This window comes from Arvicola amphibius, chromosome 9 (genome assembly GCF_903992535.2).
Source record: "Arvicola amphibius chromosome 9, mArvAmp1.2, whole genome shotgun sequence".
Taxonomy (NCBI): Eukaryota; Metazoa; Chordata; class Mammalia; order Rodentia; family Cricetidae; genus Arvicola; species Arvicola amphibius.
In genome coordinates, this window is record NC_052055.2 from 7,143,674 (window position 1) to 7,168,369 (window position 24,696).

At 39.6% G+C, this 24,696-nt stretch overlaps 1 protein-coding gene across 3 annotated transcripts in view; it reads left to right on the forward strand.

The window, feature by feature from the left end:
* The window catches only part of Oxr1 (oxidation resistance 1), a 349,606-nt gene that overhangs the window by 178,476 nt on the left and 146,434 nt on the right, over nucleotides 1-24,696 (forward strand). For all 3 annotated transcript variants that reach the window (XM_042055790.1, XM_038343582.2, XM_042055789.1), the window contains one exon: nucleotides 1,410-1,606. In XM_042055790.1, coding sequence (XP_041911724.1) covers nucleotides 1,410-1,606 — 197 coding nt within the window. The remainder of the gene's footprint in view (nucleotides 1-1,409; nucleotides 1,607-24,696) is intronic.

Genomic DNA, 24,696 nt, shown 5'->3' on the forward strand with positions numbered 1-24,696 from the left:
GATCTCCAGCACTGAGCAGATCTCACAGTAGGGCATTAACTAGAATGCAGGGATCTGGAAAACCCTAAATAAATGATGGATGTGTGTGTGTGGGGGGGGGTGAATTACGAGATTTTAGGTGTGATCTTTATAGTGAAGACAATGGTGGGACTTCCTATAGGGTACTAAATATTTTTTAAATGGCACGTTTGCATTCAGAAGTACCAAGGCCCAATCATAACCTGGGCTTCAGACCTGATCATATCAGCTGTGTAGCTTAAAATATATGACTGTTTGGATTTAATTCATTTGCCAGTAACCTTTACAACCCCAAACTGCACATGAGTGAAAAAAATTGTGATCGCCTTTAGCTTTTCACGTTGAGCCTTGTCTCCTCTTGAAAATGTAGACGTGAAGCAAACATTGATGGTTACTGGGCGTGTGTGAAGAAATGGCATGAATGCTATAATTATCATTAATGTAATGTTGCAGATTAAGCTAAAAATCACTACTAGTTAGAGTTGAGGTCTATGGATAGTGCCCTCACCATGCAAGTATAAGGACCAGAGTAGAGTTCTCCAAACCCTCATAAAATCCAAATGGGGATGGAGAGTCATCTATAATTCCACAAGATGAAAGGCAGGCCCAGATTAGCCCTGGAGCAAGCTGGGAAATGAGAACAGCTGAGCCAGTGGGCTCTGTGTTCAGCAAGAATCCTGTCTTAGAACATGCATCATAGAACAACCAAAGAAGATCGTCGTGTCTACCTGCCTTACAGTCGTGCATGGGTGCACACATGCCAGTAAATACCTGCACAAATACACACACACACACAACACACATACAAACACACACACCAGACACATGAAGAACAAAAAGGGATTAATATAAAAGCTGAAATAAAGTCATTTTATTATATTTTGCTGAGTTGCAATTACTTATTTTAACTAAATCTTACTAGAGTACTCCTTTTAGATGTAAATACCATTGATCAAATGAAGGGTTGAGACGGTGTCTTGCTACTTATTCCACACTGGCCTTTGAATGATCTCAGGATCATTCTGCCTTAGCTTCTGACGTTCCAGTTATGAGCCTGGCGAACAGTACCAGATCCAATGCATTACTTTCATCTGAACATCACGTGTTGGTTGGCTATTACTAAAATAATAGAATCCCTTCGTCACATTACATTTTGATACATCTAATAAGCCTTTCTAAATGATTGGACAGAAGAATTTTTTCTAATTAGTTGAAAACCTATTTAACTATATTATTTTAAAATGTTAGAAAGTTTCCAGCTTCTAAATAGACCAGGTTCTAGTTTAAGGCCAAATGTAACTCTGTGGCTAAAAATAAAAGATCAAGATGGAGATAAACGTGCAACTGCCTCTAAGTCCATACTCACAGTGCCTGGTGTTCTTCTTCTGCAGGTTGAAGAAAAAGTCCCAGTCCGTGGATATTACTGCACCGGGGTTCAGCCCTTTGGGAGGTGCAGGAAAGCAAGCACCACAAGCCAGCAAGGCTCCTGCACCCAAGACTCCCATCATTGAAGAAGAGCAGAACAACTCGGCAAACACCCAGAAGCACCCGTCCAGGAAGACTGAGCTGAAGCGATTCTACACCATTGGTGAGTACAGTTGTCCCGTCAGTGAGCCTGCGCCACCGGGGCAGCTTTTGCGGATGCAGGATCTGCATAGTTAAATGATGCCTTGTTGCATAACTGTGTGTCTTTCTGATGGCTTATGTGGGTATTTTCTTACATGGTCTAGACAAGAATATGGAAGATGGAAAACTACTAAAACGTTTAGCCCAGTTTGGCAAGAGAATGGGTCCAGTGGCCCTCTAGATCTGAACACAAGAAAAACCATTTCATTTCGACCTTTTACCTTACGTGTTACTGTTTTATTTTAGCCGTCCTCAGCCCACACTGTTTCTGAGTTTGCTTTTGCTCCTTTCATTTCCCCTTTGGGCTTCTCAGTCTCTGACCCGCTTCGGTCAGGTTGTAAAATCGGTGGCTGAAGTCAGTATATAGCTTAGCCACTAAGAAAAGAGAAAGTTACTTTATTCTGGGGAAGAACAAGCTACACTGGAGGACCGTTTGGGCTTCTCATATTACAAACTTGAGAGAGGGAGTTCAGGCATAATCTTATCAGGAAGCAGTAGGCTGTGAACAGGTCCTTGTTGGTATCATTCCTATGTCCCCCGACAGAATAGTATCCCAGCATTTTGAGCTTTTCTGGAGAGTGTCACATGATGGGACTAGGTGAGCTGAGCTGCAAACTTCTGTATACCTGTATTTCCAGCGCGTCTTTCAACAATAGCATTTGCCAGCATTTCAGGTATATTTGAGATAATGCTTCATGGCAAGTGATGATAAGTCAGGGAGATAAAGTAGGGAGTGGCTGCTTGGTCCTGCATGCTCCTTCACTCAGAGGAATTTGGTCATTACTGTGCAGTATAGCAGGAACTGGGCCTTTGGTTCATAAAATGCTGTTAAAGAAGTTGAATATTTCTGGTATCTGCAACCCCACCACCTTAGTATGAGGTGTTTGCCTGAAGACAATGATATTTTTGCTCAGGTATTTCAGACTTTATATCTATACATTACAACCAGGAAAGTAGGTTTCTAGTTGTAAAATCCAGGGCATGTTCTGGTTTCTTTTGAGTTATAGCTTCCTTCAAGCTTGATGTGCCTCGGGTAGGCTTGAAATGCTGGGTGCTGTTTTAGAACTCGCCGGCTGAGACGGCTTCCCCTTGCTTCCGCTTCAAGTCATCCTCCTCCGTCTCCTCACTCTGTTCTGATTAAGGTTTCCCAGGCTGTTTCTTAACAGGGAGCAAACATGGTGTTCTTGTGGGTATCTATCATCAAATACTTTTGATTGATGTAAGATAGTACAGACAGGTGCATATTTCCACTTTCAAACTTATGTTCGCATAGTTCAAAATATCAATTAACCCAAAAAGCCCATAAGGCTTATGTCACTGCCTGTTTGCCAAGATCCCTACCCCCTGCTCTTCATCACCCGTGCAACCTCTATGCTTTTCTGATTTATGAACTGGTTAGGAAGAGGGAATGTTTTGCCCTCAGGAAATAAAATTTATCTTACAAACCCAATATTTCTTCTAAATAAAACAAGGGAAAGATACTAAAAAATTTGACCACAGTGAATAAAAAGCCAAGACTATGGAAAACACAAGTCTAAAAATTTAAGTATAAACACAGAAAACAAGCTGTGGATTATTTATTTATTGTGTACATAGATGTTTGTGCACGTTTGCTGGGTGTATTTATCTGTGTGTGTACATGCTGTATGTACATACTTCTGCATGTGTGTATTGGATACGCTTATCTCTGTGTGTACATGCATTTGCATGTGTGTATTGTGTGTTCTTATGTGCATGTTTACATGCATGTACACATACTTGTGCATGTGTTTATTGGGTGCACTTACCTACATGTATACATGTGCGTATTGGGTGCACTTACCTGTGTGTGTATATGGCAATCAAGAGGTTGACTTCAAGTATCTTCCTTTCTTGCTACCTATTGAAACGGGGTCTCAGTAAGACTGGCTACTCAACATTTCCCCAGGACCTGCTTATCCCCAGTCCCCTAAACACTGGTGTTTCAGGCATGTGCTGCCACACGTGGTTTTGTGTAGGTGCTGGGATCTGAACTCTCATGCTTGCACTGCAAGCATGCCATGCACACCAGCCATCTCCCCAGCCTCATAGCAATTTCTAATAAATGAATTTGCAACAGTTTGATTTATTATCTATATTAATAACATGTGCTTGCTGCATTAAAAGGTTTATTTGAACGCTCAAACTTACCGTGTCTGTATAACCTTTTCTCATTTGGCCTTCAGCATTATTTTTAATACTAAAATATATCGACTATGAAACTGAGTGGTCTTTTTCATAAAACAAATCTCTTTCAGTATCCCTTGCTAAAAATAGTGCTAACACAAAACAACCGCATTTTAAAGTTCCATGTGTACTATTGGGGAACAGAATAGACAGCATGAATATATAATTAAAGGGGATTTATTTAGTGGCTTAAAGGCTTAAAGGGGATTTATTTAGTGGCCCAACTAGTTCAATAGTCATTGTCCTACTGTAAGAAAGCCCAGGAATTCAGAAGTTCCTCAGTCTACAAGGCTGGGTGTCTCAGCTGGTCTTCAGCATGCTCCAGAATCCCAAAGAAGTAGGCTGTAAAGCCAGTAAAGGAATGGACTTGCCAGCTTGAGAGAGGGCAAACAGGCAGATTTCTTTCTTCCGTTCTCTTTTTAGAGGCTGCCACCAGAAGCTGTGGCCCAGATTTAAGGTGGATCTGTCTGCCGCAAAAGACCAGGATTTAAGACACATCCTCCCATCTTTAAAGATGCATTCAAGAAAAATCCCCCGCAGGTGTACCAGTCACTTGGGTTTTAGTTAATTGTAGATGTAATCAGGTTGACAACCGTGAATAGCTATCATGCCATGTATTAGTCACTTCATATTCCAGAATAAATGAAGCTCCTACATTCTATCTCACGTGATCCTCAGCAAAACTCCGTCTTTACAGATGACGAATCGTGTCTAAAGGAAGTAAAAGAAGAAGCTCTGAGCCATAGATGACAGACGCTGCGAGCAAAATTCACTTTTATTTTGTCACGGGACAGGCTGCCAGCCAGTCTTCACAGGGGTGGGCCGGAGGTAGTGCTAGGGGATGACATAATGCAGTGATATTGTAGAAGGTGTCCTAAATAATTAGCGTACACTAATCAGTCTGTGCACCACCGATCTGCCCTTAGAAAGCTGTCCTTCAGTGTCTCAAGTCAGGATTTGCACAACTGAAAACCCAGGGATCCCTCTGGTGGCACAGTGCAGTACTACAACTAAGCTGATCTCTTGCTCTTATCTGCAGAACGTTCTGTCACTGTATTTAAGAAAGACTCTCATTTGAACAAGAGCCGAAACTATTTGAAATCCCGCTTTAGGTTAACTAGGGGTGGAAGTAACTCCCCTAGATACTGATTTTTGGTCTCAGTTTCCTTTTACAAGTTTTCCTAGTGAGAAAACCTCAAGAAATACAATGTGTCCTCTTTGTATACCTGCTTGCTTTACGCCCTTAATTAGTCCTAATAAACGATGTTTGCTGAAAGTAACATTGTATCAAAAATTAGTACCACATTAAACTCACTCTTTATGGAATAACCAGTCTTTAAATAGGTATAATTAAAATTCACTTACTTACAATAGGCAGAGAGAAAGCTACCCTTCATTTGAACTTTTAAAAGGTAAAAAGAAGTCACTACCTCAGTACCGTGTCTCAGATAAGAGCTTTTTCTTTCGGCCTTCCTCACCCAGGGTAATCCTGAACACATGATTTGACTGTTTCATCCAAGTTCAGCAAAAGGAGGGTCTCTGCATTTTTAGCTTGGGGTTTAGGAGTTTGAGTCCATGTGGCACAGCTGTGGTTTCATTTAGAGTCTCGCGGGGCTGAAATAAACATATTGGCTAGGCTGAGCGCTCACATGGTTCAGTTAGGGAAAGAGGTGCCTTTAAGAGTCTTCCTATGGGTGGGATTCAAATCCTTGCCACTGTAGCCCTCTGACTCCACATTCCTTGCTGGTTGTCATTCAGGGCACCCTCTTGAATCCAAGACGCCACTTGCCTCCTTTGCCAAGTAAACCCCATCTCTGTGCAGGTCATTCAGTGCCTGGTTCTCCGGAACTCCTGACTTCCTTTTACATAGCCAACCCAGAACATTCTCTATTCTTAGAGGACACAGGAAATCAAAGCCTACCAACATTCCTGCCTGCATAACCTCACTATAAAGGGACTAATCATCCCAGTCACGGTGCTGTGCTCAATGCAGGTGGGATGCTGTGGGCGTGGGGATCTTCAGACTCACCTGTCTGACCAATTGTACTCATCTCTGGTGAATACACACTGAAATACCAACACAGCTCAAGCAATATTCCCTGAATGTACTTCTGTTGAGGTCCCTTTTGATTTTCTTATTCCATTCTATTTTGTTTTTTTAATAGAATCTCAATTCACTAAATTGATTTCATAGCCTGTAAATGACTGTTTGTGTTCCAATGTTTGAAAAAAAAAATCAAAATCACCATACTGCTTACAGAACCTTCAATGCCTAAAACTATTCTTTACAAAAAATAGAATTGTTAATTAGAACTAGAATAATAAGAGCATTACCTTAGTGGATTAGCTTTAATGGATAAATAACAGAAAAAAGAGAGGAATTTTTTTACTGTTTCAAATTTTGTTTGTGTTCAACAATATATTGTAGATGGATTTTTCTTTAGGCCTCCAACTCACAAAAAAAAATGACATGGAGACTTATAAATGAGGAAAGCTTGAACTATAGATTAGGCTTGTCCCACTAGGTCTTATGACTTAACCCATTTCTATTTATCTACATATTGCCACGTGACTTGTAGCTTTTACTTCTCCTTCTGCATGTCTTGCTCTCTCCCTGTATCTGGCTGATTACTCTGCCTTCCTTCTTCCCAGAACTTTCTCTGTCTAGAAGTTCTTGCTGTATGCTATACCTCCTGCCTAACTACAGGCTGTTTAGCTTTTCATTAAACCAGTCACAGTGACACATCTTCACACGGCGTAAAGGAATATTCCACAACATGCCAAAAGTTAACAGTATACACCTAACACATGCATTCTTTGAAACCATAACCTCCACTTACAGAATGTGAAAAACTGTAAGCTTATTTGAATTCTCCACTTATTCTACTACTCTCAATTCAGACAATTATATGTCTAGACTTCTGGCATTTTTTAAGATTTGGCATAAAGGTAATGGAAAAAAACTGTGTATACCAAATCCAAAAATGAATCATTATTCCCTCTGGGGCTCAGATAACACTGATGTATTTGTTCCATTTGGATGGAGAGTTAGAACTCATACATTATTATCAACTTCTGTGGACATTGCAGACAGGTCTAGTGTGTTTTCAGTCAGGAATCAGGGCAGCTCTTGGATAGATATGTCTGCTGTCAATTAGTCAGCCAGGCACAAGATTGACTGGTCCTGATCAGTACCTGCTGCGTGGAAGCTGCCAAGAGACACTTCTCAGAACAGAGCAAAAGCAAGAACCAGTCCTGCTTTCTCCTGAGTAATTATGGTCCTCCATGGATGTGGGAACGGAGTGGCTGGTTTCAGTGCATGGTAGGAAGTAGAGTGCAAGAATCTCTTCAAGCCGGGCGGTGGTGGCGCACGCCTTTAATCCCAGCACTCGGGAGGCAGAGACAGGCGGATCTCTGTGAGTTCGAGACCAGCCTGGTCTACAAGGCTCCAAAGCCACAGAGAAACCCTGTCTCGAAAAACCACAAAAAAAAAAAAAGAATCTCTTCAAAACAAACAAAAACACAAGGCAAATGGCATCATAGGAATGATATCTGAGGTTAATCTCCTGCCCCCCGCATATGTGCATACAGTGAGAGAGACAGAGAGAGAGAGAGAGCGCGCGCTGGTAATCAATGAATCCATACTTCTTTAATTGAAGTGTCCTTTTTCTCCATTATTTCTTCTCTTATCGCCTCCCATCTCTGTGTCTCCTTCTCTATCTTACTCCTTCTGATTTTCTTTTCTTCTATTCTTTTCTTTCCTTCACTATTCATGTTAAAGGAAGATGGCACTTGTAAAGTCATAACAGTATATTCATTGAATAGATGATATTTTATAAGACATTTCTTTCAGTCTACCTAATTTGTCAAATATTAAACCAGGAAAAAAAATCCCTGCATTATCCTTTTTTAAAGTTTTACCAATCTGTAAAAGTGCAAAGTCTTAAATCTTGTTCTTTCCCCTGCCTTCAGGTTAGAATACCTTCAGTAGTCCCAACACAATGAAGACCACTTGAATGCAAGTGTGTATTTCACTCTCTCTAATCTGGCCATACTCTGAAAAGAGGCCCTGCAGAATCAGGGGCTGCTGGGAGTTCCTGGTAGCTGGCAAAATTAAAGCAGTAATAACTAGTTTGGCAATCCTAAAAGGGGAATATCAAGGCGCATATGTATCTGCCTTTTAATTACAGTATAGCAGATATTTAAACATAACATCCCATTCTTGGGGTGCTTCTGATTTTAAAGCCAGACATTTTAATTATAAGAACAAAAAGATCAACTCTATTAAGAAAATACTGTAACAGGATGTTTTATAAAAAAAGAAAGAAAAAATTTTTATCGCTGTAGGTGACACATACTGCAGACTAAAATTAGGTCACCAGTGAGCTGGAATTTTTTCTCCAGGCTAGAAGATTCTTCATGTAAGGCTCAAAGTCCCTGTGATTTAGTCAGCAGAACCATCTTGGCAGACAGGTCACTATCTTGGAGCACAGAAACTGAAAAGGATAGTTGCTCTGAGGGTTCCAATTAAATTATGTTGCTGAGAAAAAATGACTTTGTTTTGAGCTGAAGTTGGTTCTGACAGTTTGATGACATCTTGTGTTTTATAGGTCACAGGAAAGTTAGAGGAAATTATTTCATGACTGAAGTTATTTATCATCCATAGAAGTCAGAATTCCCTGAAAGGACTTAAGTTTTTCACAAATTTCAGCGAGTATACATATGTAAAAGTAGGCAGGTCAGGTTGGTAAGATGGTTGAAATTCATGTTGTAGCAGCTCCAAGCTGTGTTGGTGTTCTTGTTCACTTATAGAATACATAGATGCTAGGATCGATACAGGTTTAGGAGCTCTTAAGTCAGTGTGTGTCTGTCCTGAGGCGGTAAAGTAGCCTTGGAGGACATTGAGAATGGGTATCAGGGCTCTATGGGGATCCTTTAAGGAAAAGTTTTCTTTCTGGTTAGAATAGACTCCACCCCTGCCTTGGGTAAAGTTAGGGTATTCCTACCTGCTCTGAAGATTAGAACATTCTGCAATAATGTTTGCTCCATAAGAGTTGTTGATCACCTGGCCAAGAGACCATCTCTAGGGAAGACAGATTCACCTAAAGCTATATCAAGGAAGTGGGAGGAGTAGCTATTTCCTGAATGAAGTAATGCTCTTCCCTTCCCAAGAACACCACCCAAAGTCCAGCGCCTAGCAGAACTTTAACCCTGGACCGCCATGGCCTGCTTGCTTTTCTGAATTATTCAAAAATTATAACTTTCCTTTTTTTCCTCTATCTTCTCTTCTTTTGCTATTGTCCAGGCCTGCTATGGACACTCCAAGCTTTCTCTCGGTGTTTAGCTAAAGCGAACTTCCTTCCATCATGCAGCCACTTGTGTGCCCTATGGCCGCTTGTGTGTCCTACGGCCACTTGTGTGTCCTACAGCTGCTGTGTGCCCTACAGCCAAGTGTGTGCCCTACAGCTGCTTGTGTGTCCTACATCTACATATGTGCCTATGGCCAGTTGTGTGTCCTACAGCCACATGTGTGCTCTACAGCTGTTTGTGTGCCACACAGCTGCTTGTGTGCCCTATGGCCACTTGTGTGCTCTACAGCCGCTTGCTGACTTCCATTACCTGCTGGTCTCTGAATCTCTAATAAAATTTTCCTTAAGCTTTCTTCTCCAGCCATGTCTAAACTCTGTTATTAATGTGATTACAAACCAAAAGAGGGGAACTTTATTTCTCTGGTAACGGGGGGAGCCCTTGATTGGCCTTTTGAGTAATTTTTATTTAGCCTATTTAAAATTCACTTTAAGTCCTGAAGTCAAAGAAAAATCTCCAGGACACCTTTAAATTCTAGAATAAACACAAAAGCTTTACTTCTTTCAAAGTAAATCAGATTTTTTTAAAAAAAACTAACCAGTTATGTAACTTTAATAACTGAAATTCACTGAGTAGCAGAAAGTACGACAAAGAATGGAGAGCGTTGGTTTGCTATCTGCAGATTGGCAGCACTTATGGCTCACTATGTCAGCCTGTCAACCCTGTTTTCGTGTGGCCACCACCACGTGCTGTCAATTTGCTTTTTTCATTTTTGCCTGGGTTCTGTTATTGTACTCTGTCAGAAGCAATCAAGTTAGGATCAGGAAACGCAGCTTAATCATAGCTGTGATAAGTGGATTAAAGAATGCCAATAACCCTGAGGTTTCTGTCAGCAAATTGCAGTGGCTTTGTGTGCGAGTTGGAGCCGAATAGTCTTATCACTTATTAAAAACAAATTATACCTGTCAACTTATGTAATGATTTCTAACTGCCTGATTAAGCCTATGTTGGTTTAAATTGTAGAATAATTAAAAAGGCATTGTTCATGGTTGAAAAATAGTCATGATTATGTTTGAAATATGCCAAGTCCCTATTGAAATACGCGTTTCAGCGCCATCAGCCGTCGGAATGTGTCCTTTCTACCCACAGCCCTTCCATGAACACTCTGTTTCACTGAACTGTGGCTACAGAAGACATGATGAACTCTCAAGAAAAGCGTATTATTCTCAACACTTGAGAAGAGAATTCATGGCAGTTTGGGGCAGTGAAGTATTTCCAATTTTTCCCAGTATTTCTGTTTGTCATGGTTAGTTTAAAATGTCAACTTGATACAGATTTTGAATGAAGGATTATCTAGATCAGGCTGACCTGCTGGCATGTCTTTAAGGATTGTCTTAATTACATTAATTGAGGTAAAATGAATTTACTGTTTTGAATAATACCATGTTCTGAGGTTGAATCCTTGATTGTATATGTGTAGTGAAGGGACTGAGCACAAGATGCCCACATGCATTCATTCACGTATCTCTTTTCTTGACTATGGATATGATGTGACTAGCAGTTTCAAGTTTCTGCCTTGACTTCCATGCAATAATGCGCTTTAACCTGGAGTTATGATGTAGCACGATTCCTCATTGGTCTTAATAATAAAAACCTGGAATCAGATATTGGGGGTAAAAGCTGAAAGAAGCAGATCAGCCAGTCACTAGTTCTTACCTCTACGAAATCCTCAGACCAAATGAGCAATCCTGTCTCTACAAGTCCTCAGACTGAATGCCATCTCTACGAAACCTCAGACCGAATCCTGAGTCCCTATCTCCTCCCACCTCATATCCCCTTTCCACTCAGCCATATCTTTTCCACACTCCACCTCCCGAGTGCTGGGATTAAAGTGTTTGCCACCACTACCTGACTTCTACAGCTAACTAGTGTGGCTGACTCCAAACCCTGATCTTCAGGCAAGCTTTATTTGTTAAAGCACAAAGTATCACCACAGTGACCCAAATAATGCCATTCTCTCCCGAGCTTTTTTACATTGGGGTATTTTATTATACTAACAGGAATCAAAATTAGCACACTAGTTTTTAAAGAGTATAGGTTTAGAGAAACTTCAAGGTATTATATATATTTCAAAAAGTGAGGCATGGGTGCTGAGAAACCTTCACAAGAAAGCAGCAAGATTCACCCTGGCACACAACACTTTCCTCAATGATAACACTGATTTTTGTGCAAATCAAAAGATATACCTTTCTTCTGCTTCTCAAATCTTGATTCCCCCCTCTCCGGTCTCTTGGCTATAGAAAGTCTCGTGGCTTTGAGTTGGAGTTCAAAGAAAGTTCAAAGAAAGTCAGCTATAACGTTCTAGGACTTATGGAGTATTTTTTTGAAGGTTTACATTGTCAATGTGTAATTTACTGTTAAGTACCATTAGGAAGAACTAAAATATCTTAGTAGATCCAAGGTTGAATAATTAAAAATAATACAAGTGATACCATGTACAGTGATATGGAACCTTGTCCAAAATTCAATGATAAATTAAAAATTAAAAACTTTGAAGTATAATACAGTTCCATTTTCATAGTTGAAATATACATACATATATCTTAATAGTTAAATAGGTAGGTAGATTAATATAGATGATAGAAAAGATAACTGAAAGTGTGAATAAAATTGGCTATAGTTAGCTGAAGGAAGGAATTGTAATTGGAAGAAGAATGAAATATTTTCATGTTTATTCATATTTCTGCTTTGTTTGATTCATGTGTAACATGTGTGACTTTTATTTGTATAATAAGCAACAGCAGTAAGTTTTTCAATAAAAATTTTACTATCTGAACATATTATGGTTCACTCTGTTCACAGTAGCATTATTTGTAATAACCAGAACCTGGAAACAACCTAAATACCCCGCAACCAAAGAATAATAAAGAAGATGTGGTACACTTACACAATGGAGTACTACACAGCAGAAAAAAATGACAGCTTGAAATTTGCAGACAAATGGATAGAACTAGAAAACATCACTTTGAGTAAGGTAACCCAGATCCAGAAAGACAATTATCATATGTACTCACTCATAAGTGGCTTTTAGATGTAAAGCAAATAAAAACAGATAAAAACAATTCACAATCCCATAGAACCTAGACAACAAAGAGGACCCTAAGAGAGACATACATATTGTCATGGTCCCATAAATTATTTCTCCAGACCAGAGGGGAGGCGTGGGGTTAAAGACACAACTCACATGGCTTTATCGGGAGAGAGATTCTCAGTGATCCCTCATGAAATCCTGAGTTCACATTCTGAAAATTCCTGTGTTTATTCTCCAAACAGCCTTATAAACCAAAAACATAAACTGAGGGGGAAATTCATTAGCATTCTGCTTCCTAGGTAACCAGGTGAATGGCTGTGGTTACGTCCACACATCTACCTATGCCTGCTCTGTCACGTCTTTCTATCTTCCTGCTCTGTATGCCAGCTCTGCGACATAGGCCGAATTAACATTTCTTTCCAGGCATCCTCCAAATTACAAAGGAGGGAGCTGAATGATATCAGCATATCCTGACCCTATTGTTCCGGTAGTGACAGCCTGTCTGGAAGGCTATGTGACCACCTCAGGTGAGAACTATGGCTTGAGAGCCTGGCTGCCATATAATGTAGAAATATGTGGCCTGTACAATATTGCCCCACAATATATGATCTAATCTACATGGGAAGTAGAAAAAAAACCAAGATCTCCTGAGGAAATTGGGAGCATGAAGATCATGGTAGAGGGTAGAACGCGGGCTGGGGGGGGGGGGGGAGGAGGAAGGGAGAGCAGAGAAAAATATATAGCTCAATAAAAACAATAAAAAATAAAAATATTCGGTTCTGATGACTCTCCCATTCCACCTGAAAACTTTTTGTCTGTTTTCACAATAAAAATGACCTGTTTTAGTATTTATTTGTCTTTGAGACAGAGTCTCATTATGTAGAGTGGGCTAATGTGAAGCTTGCTATGTAGACCAGGCTAGCCTTGAATTCACAGAAACCTGGCTGCTTCTGCTTCACAGGAGCTGAGATTAAAGATGTTTGACATGGCCCTCCAACATTTTTTTAATGTTTTATTTTATTAATTATTATTAGTGTGTGTATGAGAGTGTGGGGTCAGAAGGCAGCTTTTGAGATCCTGTTCTCTCTCCACCATGGGTTCTGAGAACTGAACTTGAGTTTTCAGGTTTGGAAGACAAGTACTTTCACTTGCTGAGCCATATTCCCAGTCCTCTCCAAGGTTTTGAACCTAATTTTGCTACAATTAATAACTTTGCACTATTCATCTGAAGATTTAGAGAAAGCTTTATAGTAAAAATACCTAACAAAAATTTAATCTGTTGAGTTTAACATCATATTCTCTATTGATCTGTTCTCATATATGTTTGAAAATGAAATACTGTTTACCTATTGTGTGGGTAGATCTTTATATGAGTGTTCCTTGAATGATAAATGCTCTACTTTCTTCATAGTCACAGCCAAAATGATTATGGCAAAGCCATAGTCAAAGTCTTAGCATCCTATTTCTCTTAGTTCTCTTTGGCCATTCACCTGGGAAGCCTTTCCTGTAAATTCCACATACATCCTTATTTTATTGCTTTGTATGGCTTTTATTTGTGCTCATAGACATTCTTGGATGAATAATATAAATAGAAAGAAAGAAAACAGAATATCTGGCATGTTGAGAATCTGGTTACAGCATGAGTTTCTTCAATGAGAAGCCATCGTCGAGCAAGCAGGGAGGATGGTTTGCAACCATTTCTCCAGCGAGAAATTTAAAAATGATGCTGTGGGCATTTGAGTTCCTAGAATTCCTAAAATTCTGATTCTTTTTAAAGTTCCTTCTACTTTAATTTAAATTTATTTTTAACTGACCATAAAAACATACATATACCATGCATCTAGTTTATAAGTATCTTCCTAAAAATATTAAAAACACAGTGTGTTGTGTATATGGATAGCACTGCATCAGCATGGGAGTAAGATTATGTATGATCTCTGGCTTGCTGCACTTTAGTATTCCTGTTTGCTACACAGATTTGGGGAATTTATTTTGTTGCTTAAATTTTAATACATATTGGTAGAGAAGCCATTGATTTCCTCTCACAGTTCCTTGATCTATAAGGAGCAAAACACATCGCTGTTACTGCATTGGAGATAAAGTATCTTAAGTGCTCTCAGAGATGAACTTTGTAGCTATATTTTTTAAAGTATCTTACAAATGAGTTCAAAACAGGTTCCTCTACAATTAGGTCGTTTGCATCTTGAGGTCTTTTCAAGTGTTATTTCAGTAGAGTCAAGAGCACACTGTGACTGGCGCTGGAAGAGCAGGGTTCCGGGTATGCTACCTGGACACATTACAGCCCGTTTTAACAACTCTTCAAGCTGAGTGTGGTGACATACCCTTGTGATTCTATACTTCAAGGCTGAGACCTTAGGATTGTGAGTTCAAGGCTAGTCTTGGTAACGTAGCAAGCACTGTCGAAAAACAAAACACCCTAAAAAGCTCTCAATTTTTTGATCTTTTTTATTTGAGAAACACTCTTGAAAACGGTGTGTCATGGGGACTAAGACTGGGACAGACTACTAGATGCTTTACATAACGTAGAGAGGAGCATAGACAATGATGCCCCATCTCTAAATTCTCATGTTTATTTTCGACTTTGCCTCTATATAAACATATTCAAGCCTCAATTCAGCAGTGGTTTTTAAAAATGGCAGATTCCCTATTATTATCAATTGTTGCAGTGGCGGCTCCAAACAGAGGAGCAGTCCGGTGAGACTTTAGACTTTAGACTTCAGATTAACTTTGGCACTTTAGGATCTTGGGAAGGGGTTTTGCTTAGGAAAGTGTCTTGATAAATTTTCTTTGTAAGGAGCTGTTTCCAGTATCACCTGAAGGGTAAATGGGTATGTCTGTACTTATGTAGAAAAGAATATTGCAGACACATAGAGTAAGGAATAAAAGATGTTAAGTAACATATTGTTTATGAGATTTGATTCTAGAATAATACATACTTAGGCTTGGTTTGTAGTCTTTCTGTGACACTGGAGAAAGCATGTAACCTTCCTGACATCTAATGTCCTTAAGAAACTAGTAGATATTCTCCTTTGCCATTCAGGTACGTGAGAGGGTTTGGATAATATAATGAATTAAATTAATCACTAGTACTTGACACACGGAAAGTATGCAGCAGGTATTAACTGAAAGGCAATGTGCCAAAATCATTCTAATGAGGAGTGATGAGCACCTTAAGTGAGAGAGAGCCAGTGTGATCCCAGAGAGATAAAGATCATAAATCCATAAGAACTTGATGATGCGCTAGAGATGTAAATGGGAGATGTTCTAGTTACAGCTGTGATTTCTGGTTTCAAATGCTATAAACAATGACAACTAAATTCTTCAATCGAAAATATATGCCTTCTTTAATAAAATTAATGAGCATCTCTGTCTGCACAGGAAGGGTAAAAATACATAAATTAGTATGGAAGGAATGGGACTTTGGAACTAACATATGTTGAATTTATAAGCTCCCCATTTGTTATGAATATTAGCAAAATTAAAGAGCAAGTACATGGAAGATAACTTAATAGGGGCTAAGAAACAATCAATAAACAACCGATGAGCACAGTTATGTACCTAATCTTGTTCACATGTGATTTAGTTTCTCAAATGTATATTTGAAATATCTTTTTGTAACTAATATATTGCTCCCATTGAAGCATTAATCATGGCATTTCCGTTCTTTAAATTAAGACAGAGTACCATTGGTACTTGCAAACTCTCTATAGGGTTTGGCTTGGGAAATGTGTGTATGCATATTCTCTAACAAAAACTAAGTAGGACTTATACAGTTTCTGTATTTTACACCCTTCTAAATCCCATATCTATAAAATTTCAGTAATACTTGCTTTGAAAATCAGAATTAAGCTCACTAAAACTACTCTCCCAAGGGGCCTTGAACATGTTTCTTAAGAATGAATGAGTCATGACAAATACCTTTGCTGTTTTCTGCTTGTTGTTTGTTTGTTTGTTTGTTTGTTTTAAACGAAGACTTTAGGATTGGGAAGGATATAGATATCTTGATGTCAGCAGATTTTTTTTTCACAAATTCCTTTAGGACTTTCAGTTTTTTTTTTAAAAAAAAAAAAGCAAGAAATGCGCATAAAACAAGATACCTAGTTGGAGAGCAGTTAAAATGAGTGGTCAAATGGGGTGTGTCCCCCAGGCTCCCAAGGTCATTTTCTTTTCCTTCTGGTCCTTCTGTGTTACCGGTCTCAGTTAGGCCTGTGCGTTGGTAAGAAGCAGTGTAGAAGAGGCAGCTATCTTGGCTACCCAGCCAAATAGTGCCTGGTCTATACTTCAAGTGTGAGCTAGTGAGATGGTTGGCAGAAACCCATAGTAGGTGAGAACCCATTGCTGACAGTCAGCTGCCCCTGACCGCCACACAAAACATATACTTTTCCCACTGCAATGATATTAACTTAAAATTTCAATTTTAAACGTGAAATACAAGGTATCTTTTCCCTATATCATGATGTTAGGAATTTTATTTCTGTGAACTTTAGTCTCCATGTTATTAAACAGATGATTCTTTGTCACTCCAAAAACTGGATGTGAAAAGCATATCTTTTAATAATTATATCCTTTAAAATATGTTACATGTTTAATTGATAAGACATAAATAATAGTCTACTATAATATAATAATTTTGGAGGCCTGGAAAAACGGATGAGTAGTTAATATTGACTGCTCTACCAGAGCAGGAAATGGGGATAAGGTGCCAGCACTCTGGCTAAACCCAATGGTACAGCTTGTATGGCCTCTGGAAGTGCACATCACTCCAGTTCATTTCTATGAGTGTACAAACCTTTTCTTAACAAACGTACAAGGTGAAGGCTTATGAGAAATAGCTTGTCTGAGACTCCAGTCACAGATAGATAGAATAATGGACTTACGTCTGTCTTCTGTGCAAGAGCAGTGTCCTGGACTGTGTTCAGTCTTCGGTCAACAGAGCACATCATTTCACACGCTGAATAGGTTGTCTTCCCAAGATCCTTAGAGCGAAGGCTTTAGATATACACAGTCTGTTTCAAAGCTTGAGTTACACTTGGAGACTGCCATGATTATCACAGCCCAAAATTCTAAAGTGAAACAAGTTTACAAAAGAAAACAATAATGACGTGTCCTGAAATAAGTGTCTGTTAGCTGATGGCACATCCAAGGATGGAAGACACAGAACTCAAGAACCCCAAGAAATTATGGGGACAGAACTTCTTAGATATGAAATTATTATAAAGAACTTTAAAATTCATAAGAGGATGTTTTTCTGCCAAGGAATTTTTAGAAAATTACACATGCATATATTTGCATAATACCATCATAAATGTATTGGTTTTAGGAAATTTCCTGTATGATTTATATAAGCTTTGATTTTTTTTATTCTGTTTTAATTCCCAGTCTCTTCAATAAAATGGTCATGAATTGCTGCATATCATTAGATTCAGCTTAAATGTTTGAAATCTGTTATGCAGATAAAAAACAGCAAAATAGCTATACTTTTTCATTATTTGACTTGAGGCCAAGGCGATGAGGGCAATATGAACATATGAACTTTGCGTATCATTTTCTGAGTTTTATGCTGATGGGTTACTTCGTTGTCATGGGGATAAGAGTCCCATGACAGGATATAACAAGTGTTATATCTACACCCAAGAAAAGGGAGGGATTCTATAGAAATTATGTAATTATGTCCACAGTTGATATGAGCAACCACTGCCCTTTTTTGCACAGCTGAGATGACATTGTTGACAGCAGTAAGTGAATTTCTTCTGATGGCTGCTTACTGACGGGTGCTACCTTGGCCACGATTCCCTTAAGAAAACAAAAAGTACTTAGTAGCATTATTTGTAATAGCCAGAACCTGGAAACAGCCTAGATGCCCTTCAATGGAAGAATGGATAAACAAAGTGTGGAATATATACACATTAGAGTACTACTCAGCGGTAAAAAAAAAAAAAACAATGACATCTTGAACTTTGCATGCAAATGGATGGAAATAGAAAACACTATTATGAGTGAGGTAACCCAGACCCAAAAAGATGAATTTGGTATGTACTCACTCATAAGTGGATTCTAGACATAAACAAAGGTCGGTGAGCCTATAATTCGTGATCCTAGAGAAGCTAAATAAGAATGTGAACCCAAAGAAAAACATATAGTTATCCTCCTGGATATTGGAAGTAGACTAGATTGCCAGGCAAAAATTGGGATCTTGGGGTAGGGGTGGGGCCGAGGTAAGGGGAGATGGGGAGATGGGGAGAGAAAAGTGAGGAGGGGAGGATGGGGAGACCCTGGGGGAATGGGATGGTTGGGATGTAGGAAGGGTGAATAGGGGAGCAGGGAAGAAGATATCTTAATTAAGGGAGCCATTTTAGGGTTAGCAAGAGACTTAACTCTAGAGAGGTTCCCAGGTATCCATGGAGATGTCCCCAGCTAGTTCTTTGGGCAGCTGAGGAGAGGGAGCCTGAAATGGCCCTTTCCTATAGCCATACTGATGAATATCTTGCATATCACCATAAAAGCTTCATCTGGCGATGGATGGAGATAGAGACAGAGACCCACATTGGAGCGCTGGACTGAGCTCCCAAGGCCCAAATGAGGAGCTGAAGGAGGGAGAACATGAGCAAGGAAGTCAGGACCTTGAGGGGTACGCCCACCTGATGGAGGAGTGTCTATGTGTTACTTTCATTATTAATAAAGAAAACTGCCTTGGCCCTTTAAGAACAGAAAATTAGGTAGGTGGAGTAGACAGAACAGAATTGTGGGAACAAGGAAGTAGAGTTGGAGAGACGCTTCAGGCAGTCGCCATAGTGAGTCTCCATGCTGCTCCTCTCCGAGATGGACGCAGGTTAAGATCTCTCCTGGTAAGCCACACCTCGTGGTGCTATATAAATTACTAAATATGGGTTAATGGAAGATGTGAGAATTAACCAATAAGAGGCTGAAACTATGGGCCAGGCAGTGTTTTAAAAGAATACAGTTTCCGTGTAATTATTTTGGGTAAAGCTAGCCAGGTGGCGGGACACAGCCCGCTGCTCCCACTACACCCACCCACTGAGATGGTGGGGCTGATCTAATGGAAGCTCACCAAGGCCAGCTGGACTGGAAGTGAAAAAGCATGGGATCAAACCAGACTCTCTGAACATGGCGGACAATGAGGGCTGACTGAGAAGCCAAGGACAATGGCACTGGGTTTTGATCCTACTGCATGTACTGGCTTTGAGGAAGCCTAGTCTATTTAGATGCGCACCTTCCTGGACCTGGATGGAGGGGGGAGGACCTTGGACTTCCCACAGGGCAGGGAACCCTGACTGCTCTTTGGACTGGAGAGGGAAGGTGAGGAGGTAGGGGAGAGGGAGGGAAATGGAAGGTGGGGAGGAGGCAGAAATTTTTAATAATGATGATGATGATGATAATAATAATAATAATAATAATAATAATAATAATAATAAAGATTTAAGGGAGAAATACCTGCAGGCAGGGAATGTAATGCTCACAGAAGGGGCTGGTAGTGGAGGGCAGGGAGAACTGTTGTAGATTTCAAAAGACCAAGAAGAGCCAGGATGGGCAGAGCTGCAGGCAGGGTTCTCAGCAGCCATGGCACTGATGAGCAAGACTGGCACAGACTTCAGGGAACTCTCCAAAGATTTGCTCTCAGCACCTGTTCAGACTTCGCCATTAAAAGAGGAAGGCGGTGGTTCCCCTTGGTCTCCTTACATGTGTCTTTAGGGTACCTGTTCTTGGTGGAATCTACAGGCAAACTTTACTTATAGAAGAAGAGAAAAAATTGGAGTTTATGCTTCTAAGCCTTGTAGGTCATTTTCTATACATTGAGTGACACACTTGCCCCCACTGGCATGCTGCAAAGAGCACACGGGATAACTCCTGCATTCCATGTGTTGTTGTTCATTTTCTCAATGGCACTGGCTTGAGCAGTGATAGAAGAATTAACATTTTAAATGTTTGCATGTTCATTCTTATTCTGCTTCTTAAGTGCAGAAAAGAAAACCCTCTCTGAGTGATTTACAGAATGATATTCTTAACAAGACGTAAAGCCGAGGGGGAAAGAGAGCTGTGCATCACCCGAGTGGAAAGCAAGTTTCCTAGCAACCACCCACGTGTGCAGCCTTCAGCCATCCTCTGCCTGTAATGAGCATTCTATTAGCAACTACCATCCTGTCAAAAGGCGAAGTGGACAAGAAGATGGCAAGATTTTCCATTAGTATAGTTTTAGAAGACAAAAGATTAATCCTTATTACTGAAATATTCCTTAAGCTGTATCTGAATAATTTCTATTGGAAATCAGTTAAACATGGACATAGTACCAGCGGAGAAGCACTGCCGCCTCAGGATGTCAGATTACTTTTGATTGACATGCATCTATGTAAATCTATTTTGTTTTACTCTATAGATAAAAATAATAAAACCAGTTGTAAGTCTGAAATTCATCATAGGAGAAAGTCTGTCTGAAGGTTTTTAGTTAAGAACACATTCTACTTATCATACAATGTGCACACTATTATTAATTCAACATTTCTGCACAAAAATTATCAATGAAATATTATTTTTTAAAAAGCAAATCTAAAATTCAGTAGATCTGTTATTTTTATTGGTTATTTCCATGGAGAGAACAATTTCTTTTTAAGATGATTTCGTTGCATTTATTTATTTCTGTGTGTGTGCACACGTCAGTGCCTTGAAGCATGTGTGGAAGTCATAGGGTGACTTGCAGGAGTCCGTTCTCTCCTATCATGTGGGTTCCAGGGACCAAATTCAGGTCATGCTTAGCAGCAAGAATCTTTTCCCACTGAGCCATCTCATCAGCCCGGATGTTCCTTCTTTTTAAATCTAAGCAACATACACCTGTAGCAGTGGTTATCAACCTATGAGTCACGACCCCTTTGAGGTCAAACAATCCTTTCATAAGGGTCGCCTAACACCATCAAAAAACACAGATATTTATGTTATGATTCAAACATTGAACATAGCAAAATTACAGTTATGAAGCAGCAATGAAAAGTATTTTGTGGTTGGGGTCAACACAGCATTCGGAAAGTTGAAAAACACTGTCCTAGAGCAACATTTTAATTTTTTATTAATCCTTTGACAGACAATTTGACTGCCTTTTTCTGTGGGACATTGTAAAGAATGCTGTTTTCAATATAGATATACAAATAACAGTTCTTTTGGTGACTCTTTAAGGTTTTGAAGATCTACCATACTCTCTCAATATGTCACTTTATATCCCCACTGGTGATGCCACAACTCCAAATTTTCAGACCCTTGCCAACACTTCATTTTATACATTGTTGTTCCAATGTGCATAAAATTGTATGAATCAGGTGTTGTGTTTTTAGAAAATATAATATCTCCATTAATTCGCTGAGAATGTTATACATGCATACATTTTATTTACCATGAAGAGGTCCTTGGCTGTTATTTAAGTTACATTTATTGTTGCTGTAAACAATTGCTAGATGAGAAGCAAGTTAAAGGAAGAAAGTTTGGGGGGATTACAGTTTAGGAAGAGGAGACTGTCATAGCGGGGAAGGCAGGCAGCAGGAGTGTGAAACTCCTGATTGTGTAGTATCTGTAACCAGGAAGCAGAGTCTCAACAGGAAATGCAGCTGACCTAACAAACTTCAAAGGCCCACCTCAGGTGTCTCAATTTCCTCCAGCAAGGCTCCCAGAAGGTTCCATATGCTTTCAGAACAGGGCCCCCAGCTGGGTGTCAGTTTTTCAAACACATGAGCCTATGGGGGATATGTGACACCCCAACACCCAACAGCTATGATCTAGTTAAACTCACGCATTCCATAAACAAACTCCACATCAGAGAATTAATGCCACTCCTGACTCCTACTCTGGTGTTCCTCTCAGAAAATCAGAACGTTCTGGAAGCCATGCAAAATAGGCAAACCAGAAACTTTCCTCTTCATCTCTTACTTTCTCTTGACTTATAGATAAATATTTGCAACCTCTCAATGCACAGAAATAGATAAAGACAAGAGAAATATAAAACTGCTAATTAAAGGCCTGCAAGACATGGCATTATATAAAGGGTTCAATGGAAAGTGAAACGGTTCAATAATGGGAAATGAGCAATTGCTTTATCACAGATGGTGCAGCAATGTCTACTAAAACCAGTTGAGTTTCTCTCATTCAGTGATGGATAAACATGGGAGATCTGCTAATGCTGAGTGTGCAATAGTAAAGACCTGCTAGTGTTGAGTGTGCAATAGTAGAGATCTGCTAATGCTGAGTGTGCAATAGTAAAGACCTGCTAGTGTTGAGTGTGCAATAGTAGAGATCTGCTAATGCTGAGTGTGCAATAGTGAAGACCTGCTAATGTTGAGTGTGCAATAGTGAAGACCTGCTAATGTTGAGTGTGCAATAGTGAAGACCTGTTAATGTTGAGTGTGTAATAGTGACAATCTGCTAATGTTGAGTGAGCAATAGTGAAAACCTGCTTATTTTGAGTGTGCAGTGGTAGAGATCTGCTAATGCTGAGTGTACAATAGTGAAAACCTGCTAATGCTGAGTGTGCAATAGTGAAGATCTACTAATGTTGAGTGTGCAATAGTGAAGAGCTGCTAATGCTGAGTATGCAATAGTGAAGATCTGCTAATGTTGAGTGTGCAATAGTAAATATGCTGATAATACTGAATCTGCAATAGTGAAGACCTGCTAGTGTTGAGTGTGCAATAGTGAAAACCTGCTAATGTTGAGTTGCAATAGTGAAGATCTACTAATGTTGAGTGTGCAATAGTGAAGACCTGCTAATGTTGCGTGTGCAATAGTGAAGATCTACTAATGTTGAGTGTGCAATAGTGAAGATCTTCTAATGCTGACTGAGCAATAGTTTGGAGAAAGCTACTGTGTGAAAGTGCTAGATTTATTAGAGGGATGAGTATTGACTATTGCTATGTCATTTTCTATTCATATGAAGAGATTCTTGGACTTGATTTTTAGAGTTCTCAAAATATTTGGGGAATTGGAGGTAATGTCGTCTGTAAGTATTTGAAAATGTGCCTAGAACCAGCAGCAGAAAAGAGTTACTTGTCTAAACACTCAGTCACAGGATCCTGCCCCTTGCTGCAGTTGATCATAATACAAAAATAGTCATGGCACATCTGTGAATGTCTTAAAGCAGAACAAAGCAGTTATTCTGTTGTCGGGCATGATTACAACAGCCTCAAACCTCAAAGACATGACCACTGGGAAACAGCAGCAACACAGCAACAGCAATGTAAATCTAAGCCACGGGCTATGATGGCCTCACAGGAATTGGGACAGCCCACACTGAAACAAAAGAAATTCTTCACAAAGCAAAGAAATTCTAATAATGCCACACATCTCACTGCAAAATCCCCCATCTTGCTCCCTTTAGAAAACTCCCTTTTCTCTTTATGTCCATCTGTATCTAGACTGTAAACTGGCCAGAATCTTCATTTCTTGATAAATAATCATTTCTGCAGGGATTTGCTCAGTTGCAGATACACGGGTACACACAGTAAGTGTCTGGTGAATCTATGACTGGTGGATGCTGTATGTGAGCAAATGTGTGTGAAACAATTGCCAGAGTTCTAAGTTTTATCACCTCTGGATTTTTATTTCTGCATTGGGCACCTTGAATTCTTCTTACAAGGACCCATCATCCCTGTTTTTAAAATGATCTCTTCACTGTTCAATTCCATTCTACCTGTTAGGTTAAAACACCATAGACTGGCTCCTTATAAATATCAGACATCTATCACTAGATGTCTAGAGGCTGAGAAGACCAAGATCAAGGGGCCAGCCAGTTTTTGCTTTGTTAAACTGTTGTGGAATTCATTCTGCCAATAGCCTTTGGGGTACCAGCTTAGGGAATGGCTTCTTGCCTGTGGATGTGAGCTGAGAAGACCAAGATCAAGGGGGCTGGCCAGGTTTTTTGTTGAAATTTGCTTCTTAACTCATGAACAGCTGCTTTGTCTTTGCATCCTTCCATGTGGAAGAGTTGGAGGAGCCCCGGAAAATCCTTTGGTTATAAATACAGTTTTCATTCAAAAGCAGTCTTCAGTCATCCAGTTACCACCCAGTAGCTGCACCTCATGGCCCCGAGTGTGATCTCTCTGGAGATGCTAGCACAAGCCCTGACCCTCTGTGGTGTAGCTCTTGTTTGTGAAAGAACATCATTTGATGACAGTATCTCATCTATGTAATCAATATAGCATATCAACTATGTGTAATCAATATAGCATATCAACTATGTGTAATCAATATAACGTATCAACTACGTGTAATCACTATAGCATATCAGCTACGTGTAATCAATAGCATATCAGCTACATGTAATCATTATAGCATATCAACTATGTGTAATCATTATACCATATCAACTATGTGTAATCAATATAGCATATCAGCTACATGATTTCTAGCTTTGGGCAACAGCGGCTCTATTTAGA